Source organism: Quercus lobata, chromosome 11, assembly GCF_001633185.2.
Source record: "Quercus lobata isolate SW786 chromosome 11, ValleyOak3.0 Primary Assembly, whole genome shotgun sequence".
NCBI lineage: Eukaryota > Viridiplantae > Streptophyta > Magnoliopsida > Fagales > Fagaceae > Quercus > Quercus lobata.
The window spans coordinates 18,434,858-18,462,743 of NC_044914.1; the positions used below are offsets into that span (position 1 = coordinate 18,434,858).

Below are 27,886 nucleotides of genomic sequence, written 5' to 3' on the forward strand. Positions count from 1 at the left end.
TTACAATTTAATTCGAAATTTTATTTGAATTTTCCTATTGTTGTTACTATCATATATTATCATTCCAATTATTCAATTAGAATATGAAATTAGAGTCCAATTTTACTATACACGTGTACAATCTAATTATTTTTAATTTTGCTGTCATGTGCAGAAACCAATGAAATGAAATTAATAACACATTAAACACTCATACTTTGGGAATCGGTAGTACCAATCTAAATCCATTGGACTTGCTTCGTGATAATACAACTATGAAGGATGATTAAAAACACGCACAGACCCCTCTCTCTATAAAAAGAGATTGGAGAGAGTTTCTTTTATCAGCCATGAAACTTCAGAGGTTTTTTCTTCACACAAATGCCCATCATGTTACAAAATGACCCATCGTAAAACTACAAAATGAGTACAATTCTAAGGGTTTTTTTTTTTTTTTAATTTTAAATTTTTTAAGCTGCGAAAATTTCAATCACCAATAGAGATTGAAGATTCAAAAGCGTGAATGGACCTTTTGGATAAACATTGTCACCAAGGTTCATCTTTCTGTGTAAAATATATATACTGCTAAGTTTTATTAATGAAATTTTCTGATTAATAATATGAATTTAGACTTAACTGAGCCTTTTAAACATGAATAAACTCATGATTAATAATATATCCATTCCCGTGTGGTAGCACAAGGCTACATACTAGTTTATAATAAAAAATGACAACTAGATATATCCAATTTTCAGGAACATTACAGAAGCCTGAAACATGTAGCAAATTAATTTTCTTCTTTGCTCTTCAGATTACATCAGACAGCAAAGCCCACTTTATACAATAAAGGCAATGTATACATCAGACCAATCAGTAGGGGTGCAAAAAAAAAGCAAAAACTAAACAAAACCAAAAAAATAATAATAATGTATGCTCTATGCTGACACCAACAGTTTAGCAGAATCTGCTATTCAAGCAAGTGGGTCACTCATTGGCAATGTAGTCGGAATACTTGTTTCGAGAATCTCTGGAGCCTGGGGTGGCGCCTCCGCCAGTGTTGAGTTAATTGTAGATGTTTCTGGCACAGTTGCCTCTGAAAGTACTGAATCTGGATCACTCACTGATGATGCTCCAGGGGCTCTATTGTCTGGAACAGGTTCGCTTGATTCCGACTGCAAGGGAGTACTCGTTGGTGCTGGTGTAGATTCTGACTGAAGTGCAGCACTCACTGAAGCCTCTGTGGATTCTGACTGAGGCGGAGCACTACCAGGTGTGGAGTCTGACTGGAGTGGAACACTCACTGGGGTGGTGGTAGCAGGAGTTGCTTCTAATAGCAACTGCTTTCCTTGTTGCTGTTGTGAACTCTGATTAGCAGGGGCTGGTTTTTTCTGAGCGGAAATAGACATGGATAGAGATGTCATCCCAGGAGGGAAAATTTCAATTGGTGGTTTCTTCCCTGCATCTCCCAAACTTGTAAGCTTGGGTTCCTCCAGGGAAGCCAGAAAGGCAGAAGCAGCATCTGTCTTTGTTGATGGAGTATGATCAACCTCCTTCTGCAGCATTTTGTTCCAAGCTTGAACCAAATTCTTCATCGTCGGTCGCCCATGGGCCTGGAGATATTCACACAAGGTTAGGTAAAGTACCAAAGTTAGGGTTAAACTGTTTATAGCAACTACTCATAAATAGGCATTATACAATGCAGAATGAAGGGGAGGGGAAAATAATAAAGTCGTACATGTGCATGAAGCACAGCTTCAGCAAGCATCCCAGTATCCTGCCACGCCTTTTCCATAAGAGCATTGTCTCCCAAAACTGCTGCTGAAAATGCTGCTTCACGTCCCAGGCCAACTGAGATCAAATTGTTTACCAAACCCTGCAGTACATGAATGAAATTTCTTCTAAGGTAGGAATACAGAAATAAAGAAATCCATTATGAAGAGTAAAATCAGAATCATTCAACATCATGACTTGCTAAACATCTGTGGCACTGATGGTTGAAAACAAAGAAAATTTTGGCCAAAAAAAAAAAGTGAAAAGACTTGATGCAATCATTATTGTAACTGAATTTTTATTCGTTTAAAAAACAAAATGTGAGCTGTCTCACGAAGAAGCCATGGAAGGCATATGACCCCAACATCTTTTTACATGGCGAGGCAAGAAATTTACCAACAGGTGGAGGTGGACCAAGAGATTCAAAATAGTACCCTCAAGCTTAAGTACTAGCAATTATGTTCTCAATAGTTCTTTTACTATCCTTATAAACACTAACGATGATACTTTCCAAACGATCTTGATGTTTCTGCTCTGATCCTTACAGATTAAAGAATAGTCCAACATTTCTTCCATTGCATCACACACAATCCAGAAACATCAAACTAGACGTAGAATCCTTCTCCTTTCAGCTTACTGCCTTCCATGGTGACCTGAACCACTCAACATTCTGACTAAGACAAGGAGACCTACACTATGATTCCCATTTCAAAATTTCAAAAACTGGTCCAACACTATGGTGACTTGTCTTACCATGCAAGATTGTGAATATTTTTCCTAGCCACAATATTAGCTAAATGAACACAGATCACAATCTCCAGATTCTCCACACATTAGTATTCTTCATCCATCATAGGTTTGCAGGTTCCTTGTGCAAACTATGATTTCTCTAAGATATTTCTGAACCTCTAGATGACCTGTAGGCTCATTTCTGGCCTCAATTAGCACCTCATGGTTTATCCAACTCCAAGTAGCACACTCGTGCACAGGCACAATCCCACTAGACATGACCAAAATGACTAAAATGAGTTTGTAACTGCAGTTATGCAAAGGGTTATTTAGCATCCCCTTCACACCCGTAGAAGGAAAAACTGAAATAAATAATACTCTCCATCTCATTATACATATATTTGAAATGGCAAACTCATTTATAAAAACGTAAATAATAAAATGATGATCATTCTCAAATTTCCTTTACTTTTATATTGGAAGTGGCAAGAATTTTAATAAAGATTTTGTTTACATTTGTGGAAAGGTAATTTTTTTGTAAGTATTTTTTTTTTTTTAAATTACCTTTAACAAAGGTAAACTGAAGAAGTATGAACTCTTTATTTCTAGAAAGCTACATATATTTTGAGAACCCAAAAAGGAAATTAACATACATTTTAAGACAACGGGAGTATGCAACATTCATCAATATATATATAAAAGCAAAGACCTTATGTGGGAGAGCATGAGGTTCTGCCAAGTGGCACATTCGTTGAGCTTCTCTCGTTTAGGCTTCCACCTCATCAAAGTTTACATTTATGTATAACTTTTAATTCATTGAATGTGTCAATGAAGTGAATACACATTAATTATCTATAAGTATGCACTAATTATATATATATATATATAAGAATTTTATATGGTTTTTTTTTTTTTTTAAATATATATAAGAAAGAAAAAACATCACGTGAGAGACCATGTGATTCTTTCATGTGGTGCTTTGTAAGAGTAATTTTCCATTTAGCTTTACACCTCAACTTCTTTACATATTTGGATTATAATAAAATTCAATTAATAGGATATCACTATTTTCACTGAGTGTTTAACTTACTATCATACTTCAATAACATAAACATGACATCATAAATTTTAGATGATATTTCCATAAGCCAACTAAACAATTACATTTTTCTCTAAAAAAATAAAAAATAAATAAAAAATAAAAATAAAAAATAAAAACTAAACTACACATTTACATGAAATTACAAGTTTTTTATTCTAACTCCAAGCCATTGTAGAAACAAAAATTAAAATTAAAAATTTCAACAAAAAAATAAATGATTAAACAAGCAGTCAATTTATTACACCACATTTTTTTTTTTTTTTTTGAGAAGATATTACACCACATAATAACTAATTTCTAATTTATGTAACTTTTTTCTATAGTTTAAATTCTCCATCCCCTTAATTTTGTATTACATCATTAATTTAACAAAAATCTCTTCATGTTATTGCAACATTACTTCATGTTATTACTTTAAAATATTTTGTATATTCTATATAAGTTTTTCACATAACAACTTAAAACATTATCCGCACATCGTGCGGGACCGTGGCTAGTTGTTTTAAAAAATAGTAACAAATGCCACCAGTAGGTTTCAAAGACAAGCTCAGCCTTCAACAGGTTCTTCCGGGGGAGAGAGGAGGAAATGGCCCAGGGAAAGAATGGGGGAGGGGGTGGGGGGGGGATGCCATTTGGGTTAGAACTTATTGGTATTATGCAAATTGAAAATGATAAGATACTTATAGCATGCATCAAATAGCTCAAGGATAAAACATGCAAGAGAATCACTCATGAACAAGACTGCTTACATTTAGCCGGGTCAATTCTCCATGATTAGCAAGACGCAGAGATAGTCCCCTCAACTCATGACCCTGTAAGGCTCCTTTTACAGAACCTGCAGCAGCTAACCTCTTAAGAGCTTCACGAGCAATTTCACCTTGTGCAGTGGCATCCGCAGCATCAATAAGATCTAGAAATTCCTTTGCGAATTTCACAATTCCTTCAACAGCTTCCACAACATTTTCTTTCTTAGCTGTTAAACTGAGAATGTCAGTCATATTGAGCCCAGGAGTATCTTGTCCTATACCCCTGCTGTTGCTCATTGTAAGGAGGCACTGAAGAGCTCTTTTTAAATCATTGCTCTGCATAGCCAGATCAAATTCCAACCTACAAATCATAGAATAGAATAAGAACATATTTATCTATGCTTACAAAACAAGAACTTAAGAACTCTCTGTATGGACGTCATTTTGAATTACTAACATTAGTACATAACCATGATTCTTTTTTAGAAATTTAAGAAACTGGGGTGAGAAGTAGATGCAAACAGATCAGATTTTGCCCATGCATCTTATGCTAGGAAAAGAATACACTACCAGTCAACTTTTCCATTAACTACAGCTGAGAATAACCAAAGAGAATTTAGAAGAGAGTTGCAATGTGTATTCATTCTCTGCAGAAACTTCTTAGATGAGAAGTCATGAATCACAATGCACGAAGAATCAACATGGTTTGGCTGCACTTATTTGGCGCGTAGTCACTTTGGAATGACATGAGTTTTATTCTAGTTATTATTAAATTTATTTTTTATTATCAGGATGCATAAGTGTCCAATAAAGAAAAAAGGTTCTTGCCAAATCAACCACACTAAAAGATACAGGAATCTTTTCTACCACGGATAAAATGTTCTTCATACAAAAGAACACTGTTGCACAGTTTGAAGTATAAAAAATAACAATATGCATTGTGATCTAAATCAGTGGAGAGAATAATATTTACACAGGGTACCTCTTAGATATTCCAGGCAAATGAAGTGCTTCAGTAGCATATCCCATCCCTAGCATAAATTGTGCCAAATCATCATGATGTTCTCTGCCAAGCCTACTAGCCCTGCTCAAGAAGAAAGTACATTGTAGCATACCTAGATTTATATAAATATGTAAAAAAACAGAGAGGGAAACAATAAATAACAAGAACGACAACAACAATACTGCGAATAACAAAAACAAGAAAAAATACCATTTCACTGCACTAACAGCATCTCCATAGGCAGCAAGACACCGGCAGCGAATACCAGGATGGCTAAGAGATAAGGCATGAGCACACATGTACCTTACAAAGAGAACTCACATGTAAATATTAATCTTGTGACTAAAAAGAAACTGTGAATAGATCACTACATAAATAATGTAGAAAATTAAAAGGTCTTTTAAAGACACCTGCCCCCTCCCCCCCTCTTTTTTAACAAATACTCAAAACTAATTACACCGGTAAGAATTGATGGCTGCAGTACACAGAACAAACTGTAGTAAATGTTCATCTCTATCGTGGTAAACCAAGCTCTTAAGGGGGTGGTATTATCACAGATTTGGATCCTCTCCATGTCCAAGAGAAATGGAGCGTGTCCATTTAATGGTTAAGATTTGAAGTGGAGTAAATGCAGGGTCTAGATTGTGGAAACTCATTCAAAAATTTACAACTCTAGTATAGTTAAATCATAGTTATATTTTAAATGAATTGGCACAATCTAACCCTACTTTTACTCCACTTTAAATCTTACCTATTAAATGGACACTCTCAACTTCACTTGAAAATAGAGAGGATCCTTACCCTATTATCAAAGAACAAGCCTAAGCAAGTGGGAACAATAGTCTATGCTTGTTGGAGGGGGCATGCAGTCAACATACTTCTAGCCTCATTTGGAATGTATCTCCTCAATTTAGAGAGAGAGAGAGAGGAATAATTTAACTTTTAAAGGGAAGGGGAGATGTATTATTTAGATGAATTTTATATGTCTGAATTCTTTGTTTAAATATTATTTTATGATTTGCCTATGACCTCTAGCTCAACCAGCAGATTGATCACATAATCAAACTTATGGATGTCTAGGCTTCGTACTAGCCTTCCTTTTTGGATGATCAGAGCTATAACATTTTTGTGCATTCATTGTAAAAAAAAAAAAAAAAAAGCCTAGATAACACATACATGCAAGTAATTATGTACTTGTGCAACATATAACAGTAACATTGGCCATATTTTTAGAGAGAGGAGACACCGTAGGAAATTTCATTTGACAATTAGTTAGTGAAACTTGAAACAAGAAGAGGAAGCATGCATATAAGCCCAGGCTTGTGCAGGCTTGGAAAAACTTTCTCTAGCAAAAATGACGAGTGGTGCAATTAGAAGAGTTTCCAGTATGATTATTTTTAATAGTCAGCTGTAAGTTTGTAATCTCGGGAGTTCTGTACAAAGGCTGTAATTCTTAGGTCTTCATTCGGGTCAAGTTTTGTAATTGGGTCCTTAGTCCTTACGTGTGGTATCTAGTATAGATTCAGTGAAAAGCTGTTCAAACCTTCATTCATATAGATTTAATTCCATAGATTCATACACAGGAACCATGCCACAACCACCAATAGGGTTATCAAACATGCTTGTATTGTATACTTTGAAAATTAGGATGAACTTAAATGCTAGAGATTACGGAGTTCTCTTACTGATAGGACATCAGTACTCTGAGTTTGGTATTGAAACCTTTTTTTTTGGGGGGGGGGGGGGGGGGGGGGGGGGGGGGTGTTGTTTAATTACCTGTCAATCAGCCAAAGAACTCCATCTCTGACACCCACCACAACCAGAGGTCCAACTGGTCGTTTCTGCTCTGTTGGAAAACGAGTAACAGCCACAGATACCCCTCCACCACCAACAGCTATCTCATTAACCTTTCTGTCTTCAAGTGGGTTTGGTATTGCTGAATCATCCCCATCAACTTTAGATTGTTTTGGCAATGTTAAATAAGGTGGAATAGAAGGAGCATGCTGAAAAGAAGCTAATCGCACCACCTGAAAAGGAGACAAATTTTTTTACTAAAAGCGTATTAGATCTATTCCCGCATGGATCTTTGGGCAATTCACAATCCACAGCTCATTAAAAACTATACAGAAACAAAAGGCTGATGAAACTCCCAAATATTAACATCCTGATAAATATACATTTCTTGAGTCATCCTAATTAAACTTAAGGTTTATTTCAGCATTTCTTCCTCTTGGGGGAAAAAATATTATGTTAAACTAACCAAATAACTGTTATTATTTAAAATAAAAAACTTTAGAAACTTAGAATAAATTTCAGAGGTTTTTGCCAAAACAAGGTGCCAAATCCTTCTAGGCAACTAAAGGAAAAATAAATTATCAATTTACCATTTTCCCCAATAAGAAAAGGGGGTGGGGGGAGACTAAAGATTTATAAACCTGTAGCATTGGGGGCCTCAATGATATTCTTTCTTGTGTAAGAGACTGGGGACCATCCACTGTGATTAGAGCTAAATCTCCATGTTCTGCAATGGCTCTTGCTTGTGCCTCTTTCTGTTTCATCTGCTCTTTCATCTTTCTTGTTTCTATGTCAATGGGTGCTACTCCAGCATCCACAAAAACACATCTGAAAAACACAGCACAACAAATTGGCATAGAATACTTATTGATCAATTTCAACTCCATTACAATGGTTTTTGCTTATTAGCTTTGGTGGTGATAGTGATGGTTATTACTGATGAAAAATTACTAAAATGTAGTTAACAAGATATAATTACTCCCCCAAAACAAAAAAAAAGGGAAAAAGTTTGCCTAGCTATCTCCTTCCAACCAACCATGTGGCGATCGAAGAAATCATCCAAGTGTAGTTTTAGTCACATGACTTTTTAAAGAGTCATGTGACTTGTTTAAATAATACACATGAATTGTCTTATAAATTGTTATGTAATGGGTTGAAAAATATAGCTCCAAACTTTATTGCCCAAAAAAAAAAAAAAAAAAGTTTGAAAGGACAATCCTTAAGAAAAAGGGAAAAAATGAAGAAGAAAATACAAATTTATATAATATACATCAATGTAAATAATAGGAGAAAGAGAAGGGGGGGGGGGGGGGATACAAAATACTCTAACAAGAAGCCATATAAGAGCAAATACAATACCCTAAAACTCACTGCTTCATAGATGTGAACAAATCTTAGTCACAAAACTGTGGAAAAATAATATGTTCCACATCCTCAAACATCCATCCATATAGTCAAATGCACTGGAAGAGAACTATTGAAATGCTTGTTTACCAAAATAATGATATATTAAAAAAAATGTATTTAATTAAATTGCTTAATTATGATGTCACACAATATTCATAGATATTGTGTATATGAAGGAATTCTTATGGACAATGCATCTCTCTTTGGGGAAAATGTCTTTTAAATACAAGATTCCGAAATAAATATCTAACCTCGAAAAGTGAAAATATACACATTGTAATTTTCCTAAAATACCCTTAATGTTTTTCAAAAATTAAACAAGATTCCAATAAGGGTATTTACGGAAGTTACTTAGTATTTCTACTTTTCATTAATACTTGTGCCTTTTAAAAATAATAATAAGTAAAGGCTTCTTTACAAATGAGGAAGCTCAAATACATAGGAAGTGTATCAAAACTACTCATAGTGAATTAAAACTTAAAAAAAAAAAAAAAAAAAAAAAAAAAAAAAAAAAGATGTGGAAAGAATACTACCTAAAGCGGTCATCTATTCATACAATGATCTCAAAAATAACAGCTTTATTACATGCTAAGGACGTTCACCAAAGTTGTGAATAATGTGCCAGAGACCATTTCAATTTGGTGAGGGAAACAAAATATTTCTGTACCAATCAATACTAGTGCATCGTATTATTATTATGAAAATTCCTTTGAATTGTTAGAGCTTAAAAAATTACCATCCTAAACACAATCTAGGCCCAATTGGTTTTGTTAATTCTTAAGAATAATACATTGTCCAAGAGACAAATTTTGGCCCAATGATATTACCTTTATTAACGATTAATTTATTATTTAAACTTGGAGTGATTCGCTAATCTATAGCTTTACCTTACATGTGATTCTTTATTATTTATGAAAAATTACAAGTGAGTCTTCACCTTCAAATCTTCTCCTATTCATATCTAATAGTCTTTATCTTTATCTTTTTTAAAGTTTGGCCTTAGATATTTGATAATCTGATGTAAGGAGCACCAAAATTATTTCAAATTTTATTTTTGAATTTGGAACTAGTTTTCTTTTTGAATTTGAATTTCAAATTTAGTCTTTAATGTTGAGGATTTTATGGGATTCAATTGTGGTTTGATTACATATTTCCATATAAATGAAATCTTGGAAGCCCTATTAAAATATTGGCTCTTGTAATCGTGAAGACATTACAATTTGAATAAGATTTGTGATTCGAAATGTGTTCTCTTGTTTGGTGGTGATTCCAAACACCCTTAGCTAGTGGTGATGCCTAGGATTTGTTATGTTTATCTTCTTTTCCTCTTTTATCCCTATTTTCCTAGCAGTGTCCTGCATCAATATCTTTCTTCTTTTTTCTTCAGCTTCTCCTCCTCCTTCATAGATGCTTTTCTCCTCTTTTATTTTTATTTTTATTTATTTTTATAAGAGAATACTTTTATTATAAAGAAGGATCCTCAATTGCAAGTGCCTTTAAAGAACTACAAGATAACCCCCAACTGCAGTACAATATTCTTCAAGTACAATGGTATGAAATTCACAAGCATTCAAAACCTTCATTAACACTCAGGCCATTTAAAACCAAAACATCTATTTTGAGACAGGAGTATTCTTTTCCTTATTTATTGCATAAACTCATTTTATGAAACAAAAATGTGGATTATTTATCTTTTCTTAGTATTCAAGTCCCAGGCAAGGGCACAACTAATATAAGATTGAACTTAGTGATGACGTTTTTTCATCTTTCCATATTTTTGAAATCATAGGTTCCCTCTGAAAAGAATAGAGTATATAACTAAAGCCAAAATTATATAGTAAAAAATGTAAAAGCAAGAAACATCGCCACTGGTGTTGAAGAAACCAAGAAACTATGGGATCAGAAACAATATCTTACTCGATTGTAGTTGGTGTAGCCACAAACAGCTGTCTACGATGCCAAACAGCACTAGTAGCACAGGGAATTGCAACATCTCCTAGATATCTAAATTGAGGGCGCAAAGAAGAAATGACAATGTACTGCTGATATGCAAAAGCACAATACTCGACAGTTTGGTCCCATGCAGTCCATTCTGGCTGTGGCAGAAGACCACCCACAGGTTGAAATGTTTCCCAACTGCAATTGTAACAGATAAATTAGACATAAAAATAAAATCAGAAGGCGAAGACTCCAGTGATCTTATTGAACAGGACAAAACCAAAGTGTGTGTATACATATATACATTATACAATAGTAAAAACCATTTGGCAATCAACAAGCAAGATGAATCTAATGTGATGCATGAAGATGAGAGACAGAGAGATACTTATAGAAGATAAAAAGAGAGTTTGAGTATGGTGGATGAAGGGAAGCATACACGTAAAAAAGGGGTCAGAGAGGCTTGACAAGTAAAGGGGTTACTCATGCTACCTCACATTATATGACAGACCAGAAATGTCATCATTCTCATTAGAAATAGGTGTAATAATTACAGTATATGGGCTTAAAGCATAGACTACATTATGCTCTTCCAATTGCACATAAAATTCATTGGGGAAAAAAATTAGAAATAAATAAATTTCAGGGTTCTATGTTGAAACAAGTGACAACTACCACCAAGGAAAATTAAAAACTTGAAAACAATTAAATAAATTAAGTCATAATAACCTGCTAAACTACAGCTTTAAGATACCAGTCTAGACTTCCTCTTTTTTTTTATAGGTAAAAATAATATTATTTAAAAGAGATTACGTCATGAAAATAAACATGAAGTAGCCTAAAGAATTACAATGGGGTAATATCTACATATGAGTTATGAGTTGACTCTATAACACTATCAATAAGACCTGATACAAAAGGCCACTCATAAAGAGAACTAATGAAGGTTGCTTGTATTTGAGAAGACATGCACTTCACATCTTCAAAAATACACCAATTTTGTTCTCTCAAACATGAAGGGATAAGATTCTAGATTTCCGAATTTGGTCCATGACATCGCCACTCAAATAATAAATCAAGGAGCTTCTGCGGTAAAACCCACTTAACCCCAAACATCCTAAAGATGAAACTCCATAACTCAAAAGCCATGCTACAGTGAATCAAGAGGTGATCCACAATGTCCCCGCTACCACAACACATACAACACCTACTCACCATTGAAAAGCACTTCTCTTTCTCAAAAAAAAAAAAAAAAAAAAAAAGCACTTCTTGATGAGATTCTCACAAGTGAGAATTTTTCCCCAGTCACTATCCACGCAAAGAATGAAACTCTCCGAGGTGCCTTGGTCCTCCATATGGCCTTCCAAGGAAAAGGCAAAGGTGTTGAGCCTCGCAATTTTTTCATAAAATGATCACATAGTGAACTCCTCATTATTCATAAACTTCCATATCATCCTATCCTTCCCTTCCCCAAGGGGAGTATGAGAGTCTAACAAATGGACAAATGAAGCCACTTCATCAATCTCCCAATCATTAAAATTTCTTATGAATTCCACATGCCAATTCCTACTCCGCCCCTACACCTGTCTCTCCAATAATGATTCCACATAAGCATTCTTATCCACGACAATTTCAAACAGTACAGGAAACATCAATTTTAAAGGCTGATCCCCACACCAATTATCATGCCAAAACCGAATTCAACTACCAGAACCCACAACAAACCAAATGGACCGTAAGAAATGACCCCCCTTCATTCTAATGCTCCTCCAAAACTCACAACCATGAGTACCTTGAACAGGTTTTGATAACCATCCACCCCATTCCTCCCCATATTTCACAGTAACAACCTGTCTCCACAATTTGTTTTCCTCCAACCCAAACCTCCATAGCCACTTTCCCAACAAAGATTGATTGAAAGTGGTAAGTTTTTGAATCCCCAACCCCCATAAGCCAAAAGAGTGCATACCTTATCCCATTCCACCAAGTGGTGCTTGATCTTATTGGCTTCAAATTGAATTTTATAAGTTAGGACATTACAACAAATGCCATTCATTTATATATGCCAGCTCATCTTGATGTCCATTCAATCAATTAAATGAACTTGCGTTCAGTAACTTCACAAGACTGAAAAGCATTAATAATAATGGAGGAAAATATCAAATATTGGCATCACTAAATCTAGAAATGAAATTAATAACAAACAAGTTCAGAAAAGTAGTCATCATTCACACCTATAGAGCTGAAAATTTTGTGCTGCGGCATCACCCGGAGATTTATGAGAAGAAAATCCATCATCAAATGTGCTAAAAGACGAAAGTCCACCACCTCCAAATCCAGATAAGGGCATTGACTGAATTGTTGAAATAGCTGTTGCAGCAACAGGGTTAATTCTCCTTGATGTTCGATAGGCAACACCAAGTAGTGCTCCCCCATGCAAGCCAATTACCTACAAGAGATGATTTTGAGTTATAGACGAACTCTTACCATGCAAGAAAACTCAAAAAACATTCTATGTCCAACCTTTCCAAGATGAACCCTTCAAGGAGAAACCTACAGAAAGTAAAGCAACATATATAGCAAAAGGCACATGAGGTATCTTTCTTCCAAATGGCACGAGTTTAAAAGAAGAAGAATAAGTACAACTAACTTCCCTAAATACCCTTCACTCTCTTAATGGTAAGCACAACTTTAATGAGTTTCTTCTTGCTCTTTTTTCCTTTATTTCCCCAAACAGAAAAGGGTGATGTGGGAAATAAAGATAAAGGAAAAGAGATCCTACACGTTACGAAATATAACAGGGTAAACAAAGTAAAAGCAAGAGTTGATCAATTGCAACACAAGAATTTTCCTACGATTCCACCAGTTAAGTGTTACGCATTGTGTCCACATTCAGTACTAAGTATATTCTAATGAAATGCAATAATCTCCCTAAAATGAGAAGTTCTAGACAATAGCTTAGTCAACCAGTTTTGATAAAAATTGAAAGAGCAATAAATTGTCATTGTGATTTAAGTCCTTTCGAGTTATTTAATTTTAATTTTGATTTAACTTCAAAATTTTAATGGGTGTTCCCAGGCAAGCTTAGACAGATATGCATGTACATTTGGATTTCAGAAATCCTAGAAATCTACATTAACATCAGAAGTAATGTTTATCAAGTTAAGCATACACAGAACATTGATCATAATTGTGGAAACAAGTAAGAAGAAATGAACCAAAAAATTCCAAGAATCAGAAGCAAATGTAAGAATTAAAAGAATAGCTAATAACAGGGCAAATGAGAATAACCGGTTCACTGCGGCCACCTATAGATCTCATTAATATATTTGATGTCCCATCATCCAGCAAAATACGAACTTGAACAGAGGCTGCAGCAGCAGCAGAGGAAGCCGCAGCTGCAGCTTGAGCAGCAGCTGCAGCAGCTTCTTTTGCTTTTCTTGATGAGCCACCTTTAGGAATTATGGGAATTCTAGGAGGTAATGTCGATTCCAATATAGCAAATCTGTCAAAACATGAATCCCAAGCAAGAAGCCTTGCACTGCCTGAATCAACAATTGACCAGTCACTGACCTTGTAGATAGAGAAGTAAGGGATATCAGGCCACACAATTGAAAGATACCTGCAATCAAATTGTGATCAAAGAGCTATTAACCACGAGACTACACCACCTCCACATCAATAGATTTGAAAGAACCACGCAATGCTATTTCAGAGTACAAGACATATACAGATATAGAAAATAAGATGAGGTAATTATGGCCCCTGTAATTAAAATACCATTCCCCCCCCCCCCAACCCAAACTCCCTCTTCACACTACACAGTGGAAACGATGAAATAATGAGTGAATTCAATGCAACCACAGGTCTATGCTTACAAAAGTATCCCCTAGAAAGCTTCAAATTGACACATTTGAAAAACCAACATCAATACTGCTAGAGCAAAAGTCAGAAGCAACTTACTTCCCTGAACTGCTTACAGAAAGAACTGAATATGAATCATGTGGAACAGGAGTGCTGATGTGCTTTTTAACTTGCTTGACAGGTAATGGTTCAAACGAATCTCCCTTAAACCTTCCAGTTTCTGATATGGAGCTGTTATTTCCAAGAGATGGATTTGCTGTGTTGGACAACTGAAAATTTAGCAACTTTAATTCTTTTTCAACTACATACACAGCAGAATGCTCTCGGCTTCCTGATGGTGTTGGCAGAGGAGCTATAGCCGGAAGAGACCTAGAATCAAACTCGCAGACAATAATTCCAATATTGGTTCCAGTAGCAACAAGATGGGGCTGCAAAGGATGTGCAACCATACAATAAACCTGCATACAACAAATGAGCATCAACCCTGATATATTCAAGATAAAACAAAAATATTTCAAATCACAGTGCCCTGGCTCTTATGTGGATACTAATACTTTGAGGAGAAAGAGGAACACACACTTTTAATGGTGATGAATTAAATTTTGTTCGATCAATTCTATGCTCTTAAGAATACTGTATGATTGGGAAAAAATATTAGGTAGGCTTCATTATTATTATTATTATTATTATTATTATTATTATTATTATTATTATGATAGGTAATATATAATTCATTAAAAAGCAGTGCAAAACGGTAATATCCTTGTACACAGGATGTATACAACAGAATAGCAAGGAAAAAACAGAAAGCAGCAGTGAGCTAAATAAAAATACAAAAAATGAGAAATTATCAATTGAAAAGTAAATAATCTAAAAAGTCCATGAAAGAAGTTGTAGAAGAAGTATAGGAATCAGAATTGCACTTGTAAGGAGTCTTCAGCAAGAGGAACTATAAATGTGGCAAGGATAACCCTCTCCCTCAAAAGTACACTGATTTCTCTCTTTCCAAATTCACCAAAATGAGACATAAAGGAATTGTTCCCCATGCTTCTCCACTTCTAATAGCATCCCCTTCCAAGAATTGAACATAGCAAGAACTGAATCAGGCATTACCCAAGTGACAATGTGACACCACTAAGCATAGTATTCAATCCCACAGTTCCCCGGCAATAGGGCAATGTAGAAGAAGATGGTCCACTAACTCCCTATTGGATTTACACATTCTGCATCAATCCGTAATTATAATTGTCCTCTTTCTTAAATAATACATTGTCAAAATTTTTCCTAGTGCTACAATCCAAATGGAGAAAGCAACTCTAGGTGGAGTTATAACTTTTCAAAATGCACTTCCAAGGAAAGGGGGTGGATCTTTCATTCCCTAATCAAAGCACTCTATAAAAACTTCGAACTCAAAATCCTTGCTTTGGTAATGGGAGCCACTCCAAACTATCGCTTCCCGCCTCCATTGTAATTCATTTTGGATTTGATTACTCTTTAAAATTTTAGAATGTAGGTATCCTTTGTAATATTTTTGTTTGTCCAAATGTTGTTACTTTTTTTTTTTGATATGTAAGAAAGATGTATATTCAAAAAACTGATATATGGAAAGTAGTACATAGCATATCAAAAAGTACAAAAAAAAGAGAGAAAAGCAAAAACATAAAAGAAGAACTAATAACAAAGAAAGAGAGAGCTAAGGAACAAAGGGAGAGAATCACTAAAAGTGAGTCCTCAAGCCCTAGACCAATCAAAAAGGGAACCAATAAAGAGAGCAAGCAGCTGGTCATCGGATCTATTTAAGTCTTTAAAAGTCCGCCAATTGTGTTCCCTCCAAATACACCACATCAAACATAACGGAACTAAATTCCAAATGTTAGATGAGTGCTTCCCCAACCAATTCCACCGACCAAATAGAAAATCAGCCACTGAACATGAGGGAACCCATGAAATCCCAAAAGTTCTAAATACAAAACTCCACAGCCGATAAGCCTTTCCACAGTGTAACAACACATGATCCACTATCTCCTCACAACAACGACACATAATGCACCGGTCAACAAAATCAAAGCCCCTAACCTACAAGTTATCGCCCGTGAGAATCCTATCTCGTGCGGCTGTCCAAACAAAGAAAGAGACACGCCACCTTTCCATGGAAAAACAACGGAAGAAGAACCACCCACGTAACTTATGATCAAATGTTATTACTTTTCAAAAGACACAGCATATGGGTTAGGATTAAATTACACCTAATGCAACTTTTGTCAATTTCACACTAGGTATAAGTTTTTTTTTGATAAGTAAAAGATATATTGATAAAAAAGGGGACACCCTAGTGCACAAGGAGTGTACAAGGGAAAAGAAATCAAATAAAAAAATTACAAGAGTCTAGGAAATCAATAAAAGAGGGGAAAGATTTATCTTGCAAAGCAAACAACCAATCCCTTAAAGTTCTAAAAAAGAGAAGCTTGAGGAGAGTCTAGGTATAAGTTTCTATTAGATTATGTTGTGAACCAAAATAATTTACTAAATATTGAATATAAAAGATAGTTAGTTAATTCGAGATGACCAATGCCTTGAACTTGAGAGAGGAAATAGACATTTTTGGTTAATTTTCTGCTTCATTCTCATTAATGCACATTCAATGTAGATAAATAGCCAATGATGAGATAACCTCATCAACAAATCCTAAAATATAGGTACCAATCCTATCCTAAAACATAGAAATTAATTTAAATACAAATAAATAACAATACTAATCTATCTAGGAAGCCTTATTCTATCACTAAACTAAATTCAAATAATTTATCTAGCACTCGGTTCATAACATTCCCTTCCCCTTTATGATGAATCTTGTCCTTAAGATTCTGAAATATGGAAATCGATACTTGCTCACACCATATCCTTCTTCCCCAATTGGAGAAAACTCGACCTCGAATTTTAAAGTGTTGAAGGATAAGGTTTTGGATATTTGATACTTGCACCAATTCTTCAACCACATTTATGAATAGAAAAACCTTGATTTTCACATCCTTGAACTCATCAGGAATGACAAATTCAATGTATGAAATTAGACTAGGCTTATTCGAAATCACGAGAAAATCCCTTTGATCTATCTTTTCCACTTCATTGATCCTTTGATCTTCAAACACATTTTGTATAGCAGGTGCATCCTCCAACGTATTACTCTCAAGAATTATTATTTTTTGATAAGTAATAAAGATTTATTAATATCAAAGAAAGAGACTTGAGTACACAGGAAGAATACGGGGGTATACAATCAAATACAAAAATTACACAAATCAAGTAAATCAAGAATAGAAAAGAAAGAATGGTTGCTCAATGCTGACAACCAGTCCATTAAAGTTCTAAAAAGGAATATCTTGAGATTTGGCATAGTTCTCTTATTATCTTCAAAACATCTGCTATTTCTTTCCCTCCAAAGACACCACATCAAACAATGGGGAATAACCATTCATATGTGACCACTCCAATGACGAACAACCAACCTTGCCAGAAAGCTAGAAGTTCAACAACAGACTTTGGCATAACCCAAATTACTCCAAATAAACCCAAATCCATAGGCCACAGATCCATAGCAACCCAATGAAGAAAGAGATGGTCAACTAATTCACCATTACACTTGCACATAAAACACCAATCCATAATACATACACTTTTTCCCTTAAATTGGTCAAGCTTTTCCCCAAGGCAGCAGTCCATACAAAAAAACTACACGCAAAGGGACCTTCTAGAATTATTGGTTATGCTTGGAGTACATTACTTTGATTATCCAAAATTTCATGGGATCCTTGTACTTTTGATTGTTCTTCGATTTCCAAAATTACATTGGATTGTTTATCTAAGATCTCTATCACTTGATCCCATGAATTTTACATCCTTGCTTCCATCCTTGCTATGCTTTTGGACATGTTCTTAGTAATATCTAACATTTGGTTGACAATCTCCAACATGCTCTCCATTCTTTATTTGTTGGGATTGACGCTCCTGATAGGTAGATGTTTTTTTAAAAATAATAAAAATAAAAAAGCAAACTGGCCTGGGTAGGGGGAAAAGGGCTTTTTAACAAATGGGTCTTCAAATATTCTTTGGAAGGGTACAGGTTGGGCTATATAGGATGTCGGTGTTTTGGTTATCTAGACTTTGATGAATTGGGTGATCTAGGGCTCGTTGATCTTGTTGTTGCTTGAATTTTATTTTTTATTTTTTATTTTTGGTTGGGTGTTGCAGCAGCTGCTTGGAAGTATATGGTAGCTGTTGTTTGGCTTGGGTTGCGGATGGGCGGATAGTGTGTGATAGTGTGGTTGTTAGGCTCTGATACCAAATAGTGTGAATCGGAATAATTTACTGAATATAAAAAATAGTTAGTCAATTCGAGATGAACAATCTCTTGAACTTGAGAGATGAAATATACATTTTCGGTTAATTTTCTGCTTAATTCTCATTAATGCATTTAACATACATAAACTGCCAAGGATGAGATAACCTCATCAACAGATCCTAAAACATAGGTACCAATCCTATCCTAAAATAGAGGAATTAATTTGAATACAAATAAATAACAATCTAGGAAGCCTTATTCTATCACTAAACTGAATTCAAATAATTTATTTAGCACCCAGGTCATAATAGATTAATATATACACACACATACATACACAACAGAAACATGCATGCATACATAAATACATGAACTGAAGACATGTCTAGAGGAAAATTAGTCTCTTTAATTAAGATTGGTTTGGTAAGACTAGATTTATCATCAACATGTTTTCCTCCTATGACTTGTAAAAATCTGATCGAGGCTATTCTAAGAAACATTAAACCAGGAATAACACTTCTGGTAAGTATCATACAAACAAAAGTAGAAATTATAGCTGCATACCCTAAGTTTCTTGCTAGGTGCAAGTACTTGCGGAGGGATTAACGAGGAAAGTTCACACAATGGCCGTGTAAGAGCTGAATAAGTTGGGTGTTCAATGGCCCTGCCAAAAATCCAAAATTAGTTTTAATATCCTCCAAAATAATTAAAACAGAGAAAGGCGTATGGTCTTCAGATCATATCTCCTCCATTAAATCATATCCAACTCTTTTGGATTGCTGCACCAATCATGTTACATAATCCACTGTACTATAAACCAAGGAAAAGAACAAACTAATGGGAATTTGCAATGGACAAGGACATGAAAATATATGCATACCAGATATGGGAATCTTTCACACATGTCAAAATATTGAGGTTTGGAGCTCGAGGGTGGCACCAAGAGGCCACACTATGGCAAGCCAGTTTTGGAACAGGTTTGATACGCCGCAACTCCTGAGAAACAAAAGTGAACAATGCCCAAAAAATAAATCAAAGGAAAAGCTAACATGCCAAAGCTACAAAGCAATTCCAATAAAAAAATTGCATTTCACAGAACTTGAAACCATCAAGGAATTGATACATTACCTTAAACGAGATTGTGTCCCATATAGCTAATGTCTTATCTGCACCAATGGTAATAAGCTGTGGAGCTCCTGCAACCACTCTAGAAAGCTCAACCGCTATGACCCCACCGTCATGTGCCTAGATGTATCATATTTGTATTAGAAAATATGTCCCCAAATTTTACTGTTTCAATGAAACAGAATCTATGCCTCACAACCAAGTAAACATGCATGTGTCAAGTTCCTACTGTCATGAACTTAAATTGAATATAAAAATCACCATAAGAAAATAATTGGGAAGAGAAAGAAGTTAAAACAAAGTCCAAAGTTTTTTTTGATAAGTTAAAACAAATTCCAAAGTTAACTATTATAATTTTTCTTTTGTTTTCCCTATTAGTTAACAGTGCAGGTAATGCTATAAATGTCACACTGTATTTGGTTCAAAATTACCATGTTAAGAGGGTGTTTGGTCATTGATTTCAAAACATATTGTTCAGTGTTTAAACACTGAACAATATTGTTCAAAAACAAAAAAAATATGTTTGGTAAACCATTTTGGAACAGGACTGTTTGAAAAATATTGCTCAAAATATATGTTTAAAACAATAGTTTTTGAAATCACCTTCAGGTTGATTTTGAACAACAAAAACTATTGCTGAGTGGCAGTTTTGTAATTAAGTTGAACAATATTAAGGCCCACCAGTCAGCTTTTTGAAATAATGCTCTCACGCCCACAGACACAACAGGCAGCAATAGTAAATAATATTTTATATTTATTTTGTACTTTACTGATTTAAAAAATATTTATTTTGTACTTTGTTCAACTTTTTTTTATCATCTAACACACACATATCAAACACATATTTTATGTTTTTGAACACTAAAACATGTTATTTAAACCATGATACCAAACACATTTTTTTGTTTTATAAATACTAAAAACATGTATTTCAATAACACTTTTTAAACTACAATTTTCACATCTTTTTAAACAATAATTTTTGAACTCTATAACCAAACGGGCCCTAAATATCCTAGATTGGTATCAGAACCCAACACAATGTCAAGGTTTACACATAGCTTTTATTCAAATAACAACACCGAACAGGCCCAAATCAGGAAGGCAAAATAATTCATGCTTGAACAAAGCCATATTAAGGAAAAATACTTCAACGCCTATCACAATTCATATATCAATTATCTTGAAAGAAAAAAGTAGTGTAATGAGAGGATAAGGAGATAATACTTTTAAGCTTAGCTTGGGTACAAGTTCTCGTGAATCTTGACTATGATCTGCACTCCAGAGTACAAGTAAACCATCACTAGCACCAGAAACCAGAAGTGCCTACAATCAAAGGTAAATGAAATTACAATCAAAAGTAAATAAAATTACAAATTATATAACAATGTAAAACCATAAATGAGCAAGTATGCATAAATACACAAACACATGTACATTCTGCACAAATTCATTCAATAAGCTCACAACTTGCCACCAGGTAAGCACACATGAACGCATATATCCATGTTTATGTAAAAGTGAAATGTATTAGTTTGACTTCAACAACTGAAACCAATTTAGATACATCAGGTATTAAACAAATTTTATAGAATGAATTTGTGCATAATGTATTAGTTTGACTTCAACAACAGAAACCAATTTAGATACACCGGGTATTAAACAAATTTTCCAAATTCTCAACCATTTTCACCACGGCATAAACATTTATGTATACAGACTAAAATATCTTTGACAAGGTACAAATGGCTGAAAAGTTTGGATCAACTGCACACTAAAGCGTTGTAGCAACTGTCCTAAAAATGTTCACAGGACTCCACTACTCCCCTTGAACTCTCCCCCACCCCCCTTTTCATGCCAGCCGGCTCCTTCCTTGTTTGTCATCTAAATTCCAGGAGCCTTGATGTCTTGCTAATGATATCAATATTTCCATCCCATTCTTTTTTTGAGGACTACTTGTCCATTCAAATTTATTTTTATTTATGATACAGTTTGTACATATAAAGAACTAAAACACAGTCGCTGCCTTCATTAACCCCCCCCCCTTCCTTTCTGCCACACAGAGAAGGGAAAAAGACAAATTTAAGACTCTTGGATGCCTGTAAAAGCAACATCTGCACATATAATCTCAGATACTTGCCCATCCCTTTTTTTTTTTTTTTTGAGGGCTACTTGTCTGTTCAAATTTATTTTTATTTATGATACAGTTTGTACATATAAAGAACTAAAACATGGTCGCTGCCTTCATTAACCCCCCCCCCCCTCTCTTCTGCCACACAAAGAAGGGAAAAAGACAAATTTAAGACTCTTGGATGCCTGTAAAAGCAACATCCGCACATATAATCTCAGATACTTGCCCTTTTATGGATAAACCTCTTGAATGAGATGGAAGTCATTCAAGAGTCAATGAGTCATATTTGTTGTTTAATTAATACACACACACGCACACACCCAAAAAAAAAAAAAAAAAAGTCATGCTGTTGTAAGTTCTACATTTGGAGCTCATACAAGTTGATGAAGGCTTTAGAAGCTAATTCCTTTTTCCTGGACGCCTTTGAACTTTGGAAATTTAGATTGCAATTGTTTATAATTTCAAAATTCCTCTAACTCCCCCTTTGCTCTTTTAAGGCTTTTCTCCCATTTACAAAGATTACAGGCCCATTTTGCACTCTCAATAATTTGTACTTATAAGGAAAAACACGGATAACTCATCCAAAATGTAGAGACACTGAGACACAGTATGTATGTACCTCTATGCACCTTTGCATTTGTACATGTTATGAATATAAAGTGCCAGTGTCAAACCACAGTAACATGTAATTCTTAACTATCTGTGCAAAATCTTCTGACTGAAACTCTACATTCCACAGTCAAAATTTTCTACAAACTACTGTATTTTTTTTTTTTTGATAAGTCTTCTACAAACTACTGTATTAAGAACATGTTTTGTCTCATGTTGCTATTAGAAGTAAGAATTATCTCCAAAGGAACACTGCAGGACCAAATGAACTTTAGGGATAATTAGATAATCAAATCCTATGAAGATTCAGACATTGCATCATCATTATTGAGTTAACTCCAGTATTACAGAGGCATCTAGACCAAGATCATAAAAAAATTCTAATAGTAAAGAAAATTGAAAAATAATACCAAGTAATGTAAATTATTTCTAGGAAATGGATGTTGTACCTCACCAGAAGAAGCCATGAAGGTCATTAAACAAGAAATTGATCCTTTATGACCTCCTGTGTACCGTCGCACAAGCTGCAAGAAACTAGTATTATCACAGAATGAAAGAAACACTTGATCTGAATGTGATAGACCAACAACATGAAAAACAGCCAACCTTCCATGTTATCATTGAAAGCACTCTTATGACACCATCTGATCCACCAAAAGCAACAAGAGGACCATCACCACCAACGGATCTCGAAAGGAACTCCATACTGCAATAGTCAAGAAAAGGAAAAAGGAAACAAATTATAATTACGTACATTAACACAATTTTGGGCCCATTTGGTTGTGGTGATTATTGGGGGGAGGGAATGGTTTTCGGGTTGTTTGGTTGGGAGGGGAAAAGAGAGGAGATTTTGGTGGGGCTTTCTCCCCGGGTGCACCATTTGGGGTGATTTTGGAATCTCCCCAATTTGGGGAGAAAATGTGGAGGGAAGAGGGAGCTTGATGCGAAATTACCCATCTCCTCCCACGTGTATGGTGTTGGTTTTCTTATTTTTTCCTTTCTCTTTTTTTTTTTTTTTTTAACTTTGACGTTAGTTTTCTTTTTCTTTTTCTTTTTCTTTTAATACTGACAGCAATTTTTTTTAACTATTAATTTTTTTAACGTGATAGGGGCATGAGAGTAAATTCATAAAAACTACATTTTTTATCCTCTCATTTTTTTTCTCAACCAAAACAAAAGAGTTTTTCATCCCTCCACTTTTCCATCCTCCCAACCAAACACACATGAAAAAAAAAAAAAAAAACTAAATCTTTTCCATCCCCTCATCATTTTTTATCCCCCACTTTTCCATCCCCCCAACCAAACGAAAACTTTGAGTTATAACTAATTCCATCACTTGTAACTATTGTTTGATCCATCATCTCCATTCCAAAGCAGACTCTTTCAGCACCACTGCATGGAACTTACATTAAAAAACTACTTCAAGGTGTCCAAAAATCGAGTTGATAGAGTAATTCCTGTAGCATGTCACAGGCAAGAAGATGTGGCAAATGAAGGTAGTTTTGGCACAACTTGCTATCATATAATGCCTTTGTGGGTGGAAGAAAAATACTGAATTTAGTTCTTATTGCTAATGAGTGTCATGATAGCCAAATAAAGAGCAGTGTTCCAGGTTTGATTCGTAAGCTAGATATTGAAAATGTTCATGATCATATTAATTGGGATACTCTAATTACTTGCTTCAGAGAATGGGGTTTGGTGGTAAATGGAGGTGTGGATTCTCTTATGCATCACTACAATCCAATTTTTAGTGTTGGTGAATGGTTTCCCAACAAGCGGTTCAATAGTTCGAGGGTATTAAGGAAAGGTAATCCTTTTTTCACCTTTGCCCTTTATCTTGGTTATGGAGCTATCGAGTATGATGTTAAGAAGAACAGAAGAAAAGGGTTACATCTTTTGTTTTAGTGTTGATAATGGAACACTGATAATGGTCGTATGATCTCACACCTATTTTCCACCGATGATATTGATTTTTTTTTTTTTTTTTGGTAATGCAAATATGGATCAACTCCTTTATATTAGAAAACTGTTGACATGCTTTTAAGTTGTAACAGGTTTGGGAATAAATTTGAGCAAGAGTGAAGGGGTCCCTATAGGAGAGTTTGGAAGTTTGGTGAAATTAGCATATATTATCGGTTGTAAGATTGGGAGTTTGCCAATGAATTACTTAGGCATGTTTCTGGGATCGTTAGTCTAGTCAAAAACAATGCAGAATCCCATTCTAGAGAAAATGGAGCAGAGATTATCAAGTTGGGAAAAACTATATTCTTGTGGAAAGGGAGAAGTTTGACACTCCTGAAGAGTATAATCTCGAGTTTACCAATATATAGTCTCTCCTTATTTACCATCCCAACATACATAGCAAACTTTTGAGGAGTTTATTGAGGAATTTCTTATGGAGTGGTCTAGGAGTTGAATTCAAATTCCACAGTGGATTGGAATATAGTGTGAAACCCAATCGCCAATAGGCGTTGGGGGATATGCAAGTTAGGCACCTTCAACCAAGCTTTATTGAGTGAGAGACTACAGCATTTTTTTTTTTTAAATCTTGACTATGTAAGTAGCTACAGTATTTTGGGGAAGAAGAAACCTGCTTATGGAGGAATATTAGGGTGGGGTGGGATAGATTTGCAAGCCACATGTATTTTGAGGGTAAGGTTTCGTAAACCAAGTGAGGTTTTGGCAAGATAGGTGGTGCAGGGAGTCAGGGACCAACTTTTTAAATGACTTGTACCTAGAGTTGTACACTATTACAGCTAACAAAGACAGTTCAATCACTTTGTTCCTGGAGTGTTGAAATGATGAGAATGTGAGCTATTAGAATTGGAGTCAGTTGATTCTATGATAGTACTACCATATTCCAATATACCAAAGAGAGAGGGCTTTGATAAGAAGAGGTGGAAACTGAACGTTAATGGAAAGTGTGATGTTCATTCTTACTCTGCCATATTACAAGCCCTGAGTGAGAATTATTTCCTTGGAGAAGCATGTGTTGCACCAAGGCTCCAAAGCAGCTGCGGGCTTCCTTCTTTGTGTGGACAATAGCTTAGGCGACTCACTTGATAAATCAATGTTGAATGTGTAGATGCAATAGGGAGGCTGTGGACCATTATAGAAATATTGGGACCTAGCACATGCTTTGTGGAGTTCCTTTTCTTGTGTGTTTAGGGTATATTGAATGATGCTGAAAAGGGTACTTGATCTTCCAACTAGATGGAGGAATTGGTTGGTAAACACTCGTTTTGTTTGGAATTTTTCCCCATTATGCCTAATGTGCTTATTGAGAAAGGAGCAGAACCATCGCACTTTTGATGTGGAAGCTTTGGAGGTGCAATTGAAGACTTATTTCATTAGATTTTTTACTTGAATGGTCTCATGTATTGGGTCTTAGCGAAAGTAATTCCATTTTAGAGTTCACTGAGTCTCTTTCATTTGCCTATAATTCTTTAAGCTATCTAGTGTTTTAATTATGTACACAAGGTAGTCTTTAAATTCAATAGATCTTACTTTTCAACAACAACAACAACAACAAACTCCAAAGAGATCTCAATAACATGACTACCTAATAGCATGCTCTTAGAACTATTTGAATGGAAAAAGGCCATTCCACAAACTATGGCTATCAGCTAGTCGGCATTTGTGTGCTCTATCCCTTTGGACTTGCCTCTAACCAGTAAAACCTACACGAAACTGACCCCACCCGTTAGATACAGGTTCGGGGTAATTCAGGGGCATTCACCCCTTGACGCGCTACCAATCATTTATAATGAAAACCGAAAAGGTTTATCCAAATCAAAACAAATAGATTACAGGCAAGGGTGATGCTAATGAATATGATATTTGTATTTTAATTATCTTATATTTTCAAATGTAGCACTTGATTAGATTATATAAAAAAACTAAAGCATCAATAAAACATTTGTTTGACTTGCCAGAGAAGCGACTTGTTGTCAAGTTCTTGCTTGGGAACATCACGGCCGCGCATCGTCACCAAGTCCAAAAATATGGCTTTATTCTCACAACAGATGACTAGAAAATGCCTTCCTTTCGTGGACGGAGGCGGAGAGTTAAAAGGCGAGGCGAATTGGTTGACGGCGGAGGGAGCCTCCGCTGCGGCAGAGCGGTTGCGCCATAGTTGCCAAAAGCGCACATCATCGTCATAAAAATTGACCTGCTTAACACTTGAAGAATATGAAAAAAGTAAAACACGTAGCCATTCAGAGAACAAACAAACAAAAAACAATGCAGCAGGAGTGAATTGAATTGATCCAATTTACCTGCCTCCACGCATGGCTTCTATAGGTTTTCCTTTAGGTTCCGATTCGCCTTCAGCAAGTTTCTCTAGTTTCGCACCAACTAAGCGGCGCTCGTCCACACCGCCGGCTTTGAGCTCATAAATCACCTGTGAGAATTGAATTGGATTTGGATTTGGATTTGGATTTGAGAGAATAAAATGAAACGAAATGGAGATTTTGCAGAAGGAGAGAAAAGATACCTGGCGATGTTCCCAATTCCAAACAGAGACGTGATCTGAGGCATCCGCGGTTACAAGCCATGGATGCGTGGGATGCAACTCGATCTTCACAATTTTATCATTCGTAGGCCGAAATGCTCTCAGCCGTAACATTTTCTTCTCTTCTTAATTTCTTCTGGTGGATCTAGAAAAATAGCCTGAGATTGAGACTGAGAGTAGCAATGCAAATCTGATTAGATTCAGATATGCAGTAACTTTCCGATGGAAAGTATTCAAACTCCCATCTGAAATTTACAAATGCGCGTTCATTTTCAGACGAGCATATGGAAAAAAGTAAATAGTCGGGAAGGAAGGTTTTCTTTTTTTCTTTTCTTTTTTTCAAATTAGATAATTTAAAAAGTTGCAGTTAATATCCTTAAATTTTACAACATTTCGTTTTGACCCAATGCATCCATTTTTCACTAATGTTGCCAAGTTAACACTTATGTCTATTAATAAGAGAAGGTATCTCATGACTAAATAGGCATACAACTACAAGACTTTTGCCTCTTTAATGACTGCATTTTACAAATGAAAACAAAAAAGAACCAATTTTGGTCAAATTAGATAATTTAGGGCCTGTTTAGTAGAGGAGTTTGAGTAATATTATTTGTATTTTTTTGATATACGTGTGGATGAAAAAATATGTGAAAATATGTGTAATATTGTTTAAAAACTAAAAACATGTGTTTGAGAATATGTACCAAACAAACCCTTAAAAAGTTGTAGTTAATATCCTCAAATTTTACAACATTCCGTTTTGACCCAATCCATCCATTTTTCACTAATGTTGCCAAGTTAACACTTATGTCTATTAATAAGAGAAGGTATCTCATG

General features: G+C 35.1%; 1 protein-coding gene across 1 annotated transcript; it reads right to left on the reverse strand.

The window, feature by feature from the left end:
* Nucleotides 1-631: 631 nt before the first annotated feature.
* On the reverse strand, nucleotides 632-27,388 carry LOC115966265. Its single transcript, XM_031085519.1, has 20 exons — nucleotides 27,032-27,388; nucleotides 26,814-26,938; nucleotides 26,469-26,717; nucleotides 23,143-23,242; nucleotides 22,986-23,060; nucleotides 21,024-21,122; nucleotides 19,800-19,916; nucleotides 19,552-19,667; nucleotides 19,236-19,335; nucleotides 14,432-14,790; nucleotides 13,760-14,090; nucleotides 12,703-12,917; nucleotides 10,448-10,666; nucleotides 7,765-7,951; nucleotides 7,106-7,356; nucleotides 5,540-5,632; nucleotides 5,309-5,410; nucleotides 4,330-4,687; nucleotides 1,715-1,852; nucleotides 632-1,589 (listed from the first exon to the last, which is right to left on the reverse strand). The coding sequence occupies exons 1-20, from the start codon at nucleotides 27,161-27,163 to the stop codon at nucleotides 951-953; spliced, it is 4,005 nt and encodes a 1,334-aa protein (XP_030941379.1). The 5' UTR covers nucleotides 27,164-27,388; the 3' UTR covers nucleotides 632-950.
* Nucleotides 27,389-27,886: the final 498 nt, after the last annotated feature.

What these genes read in the sequence shown, in the direction of transcription:
- LOC115966265 (XM_031085519.1), bottom strand. Translation starts at nt 27,163, where the DNA reads ATGTTACGGCTGAGAGCATTTCGGCCTACGAATGATAAAATTGTGAAG. An exon ending in GGAATTGGGAACATCGCCAG is followed by an intron (nt 26,939 to 27,031) that starts GTATCTTTTCTC and finishes CAATTCTCACAG; the next exon opens with GTGATTTATGAGCTCAAAGC. An exon ending in GGGACACAATCTCGTTTAAG is followed by an intron (nt 19,668 to 19,799) that starts GTAATGTATCAA and finishes TTTGTTTCTCAG; the next exon opens with GAGTTGCGGCGTATCAAACC.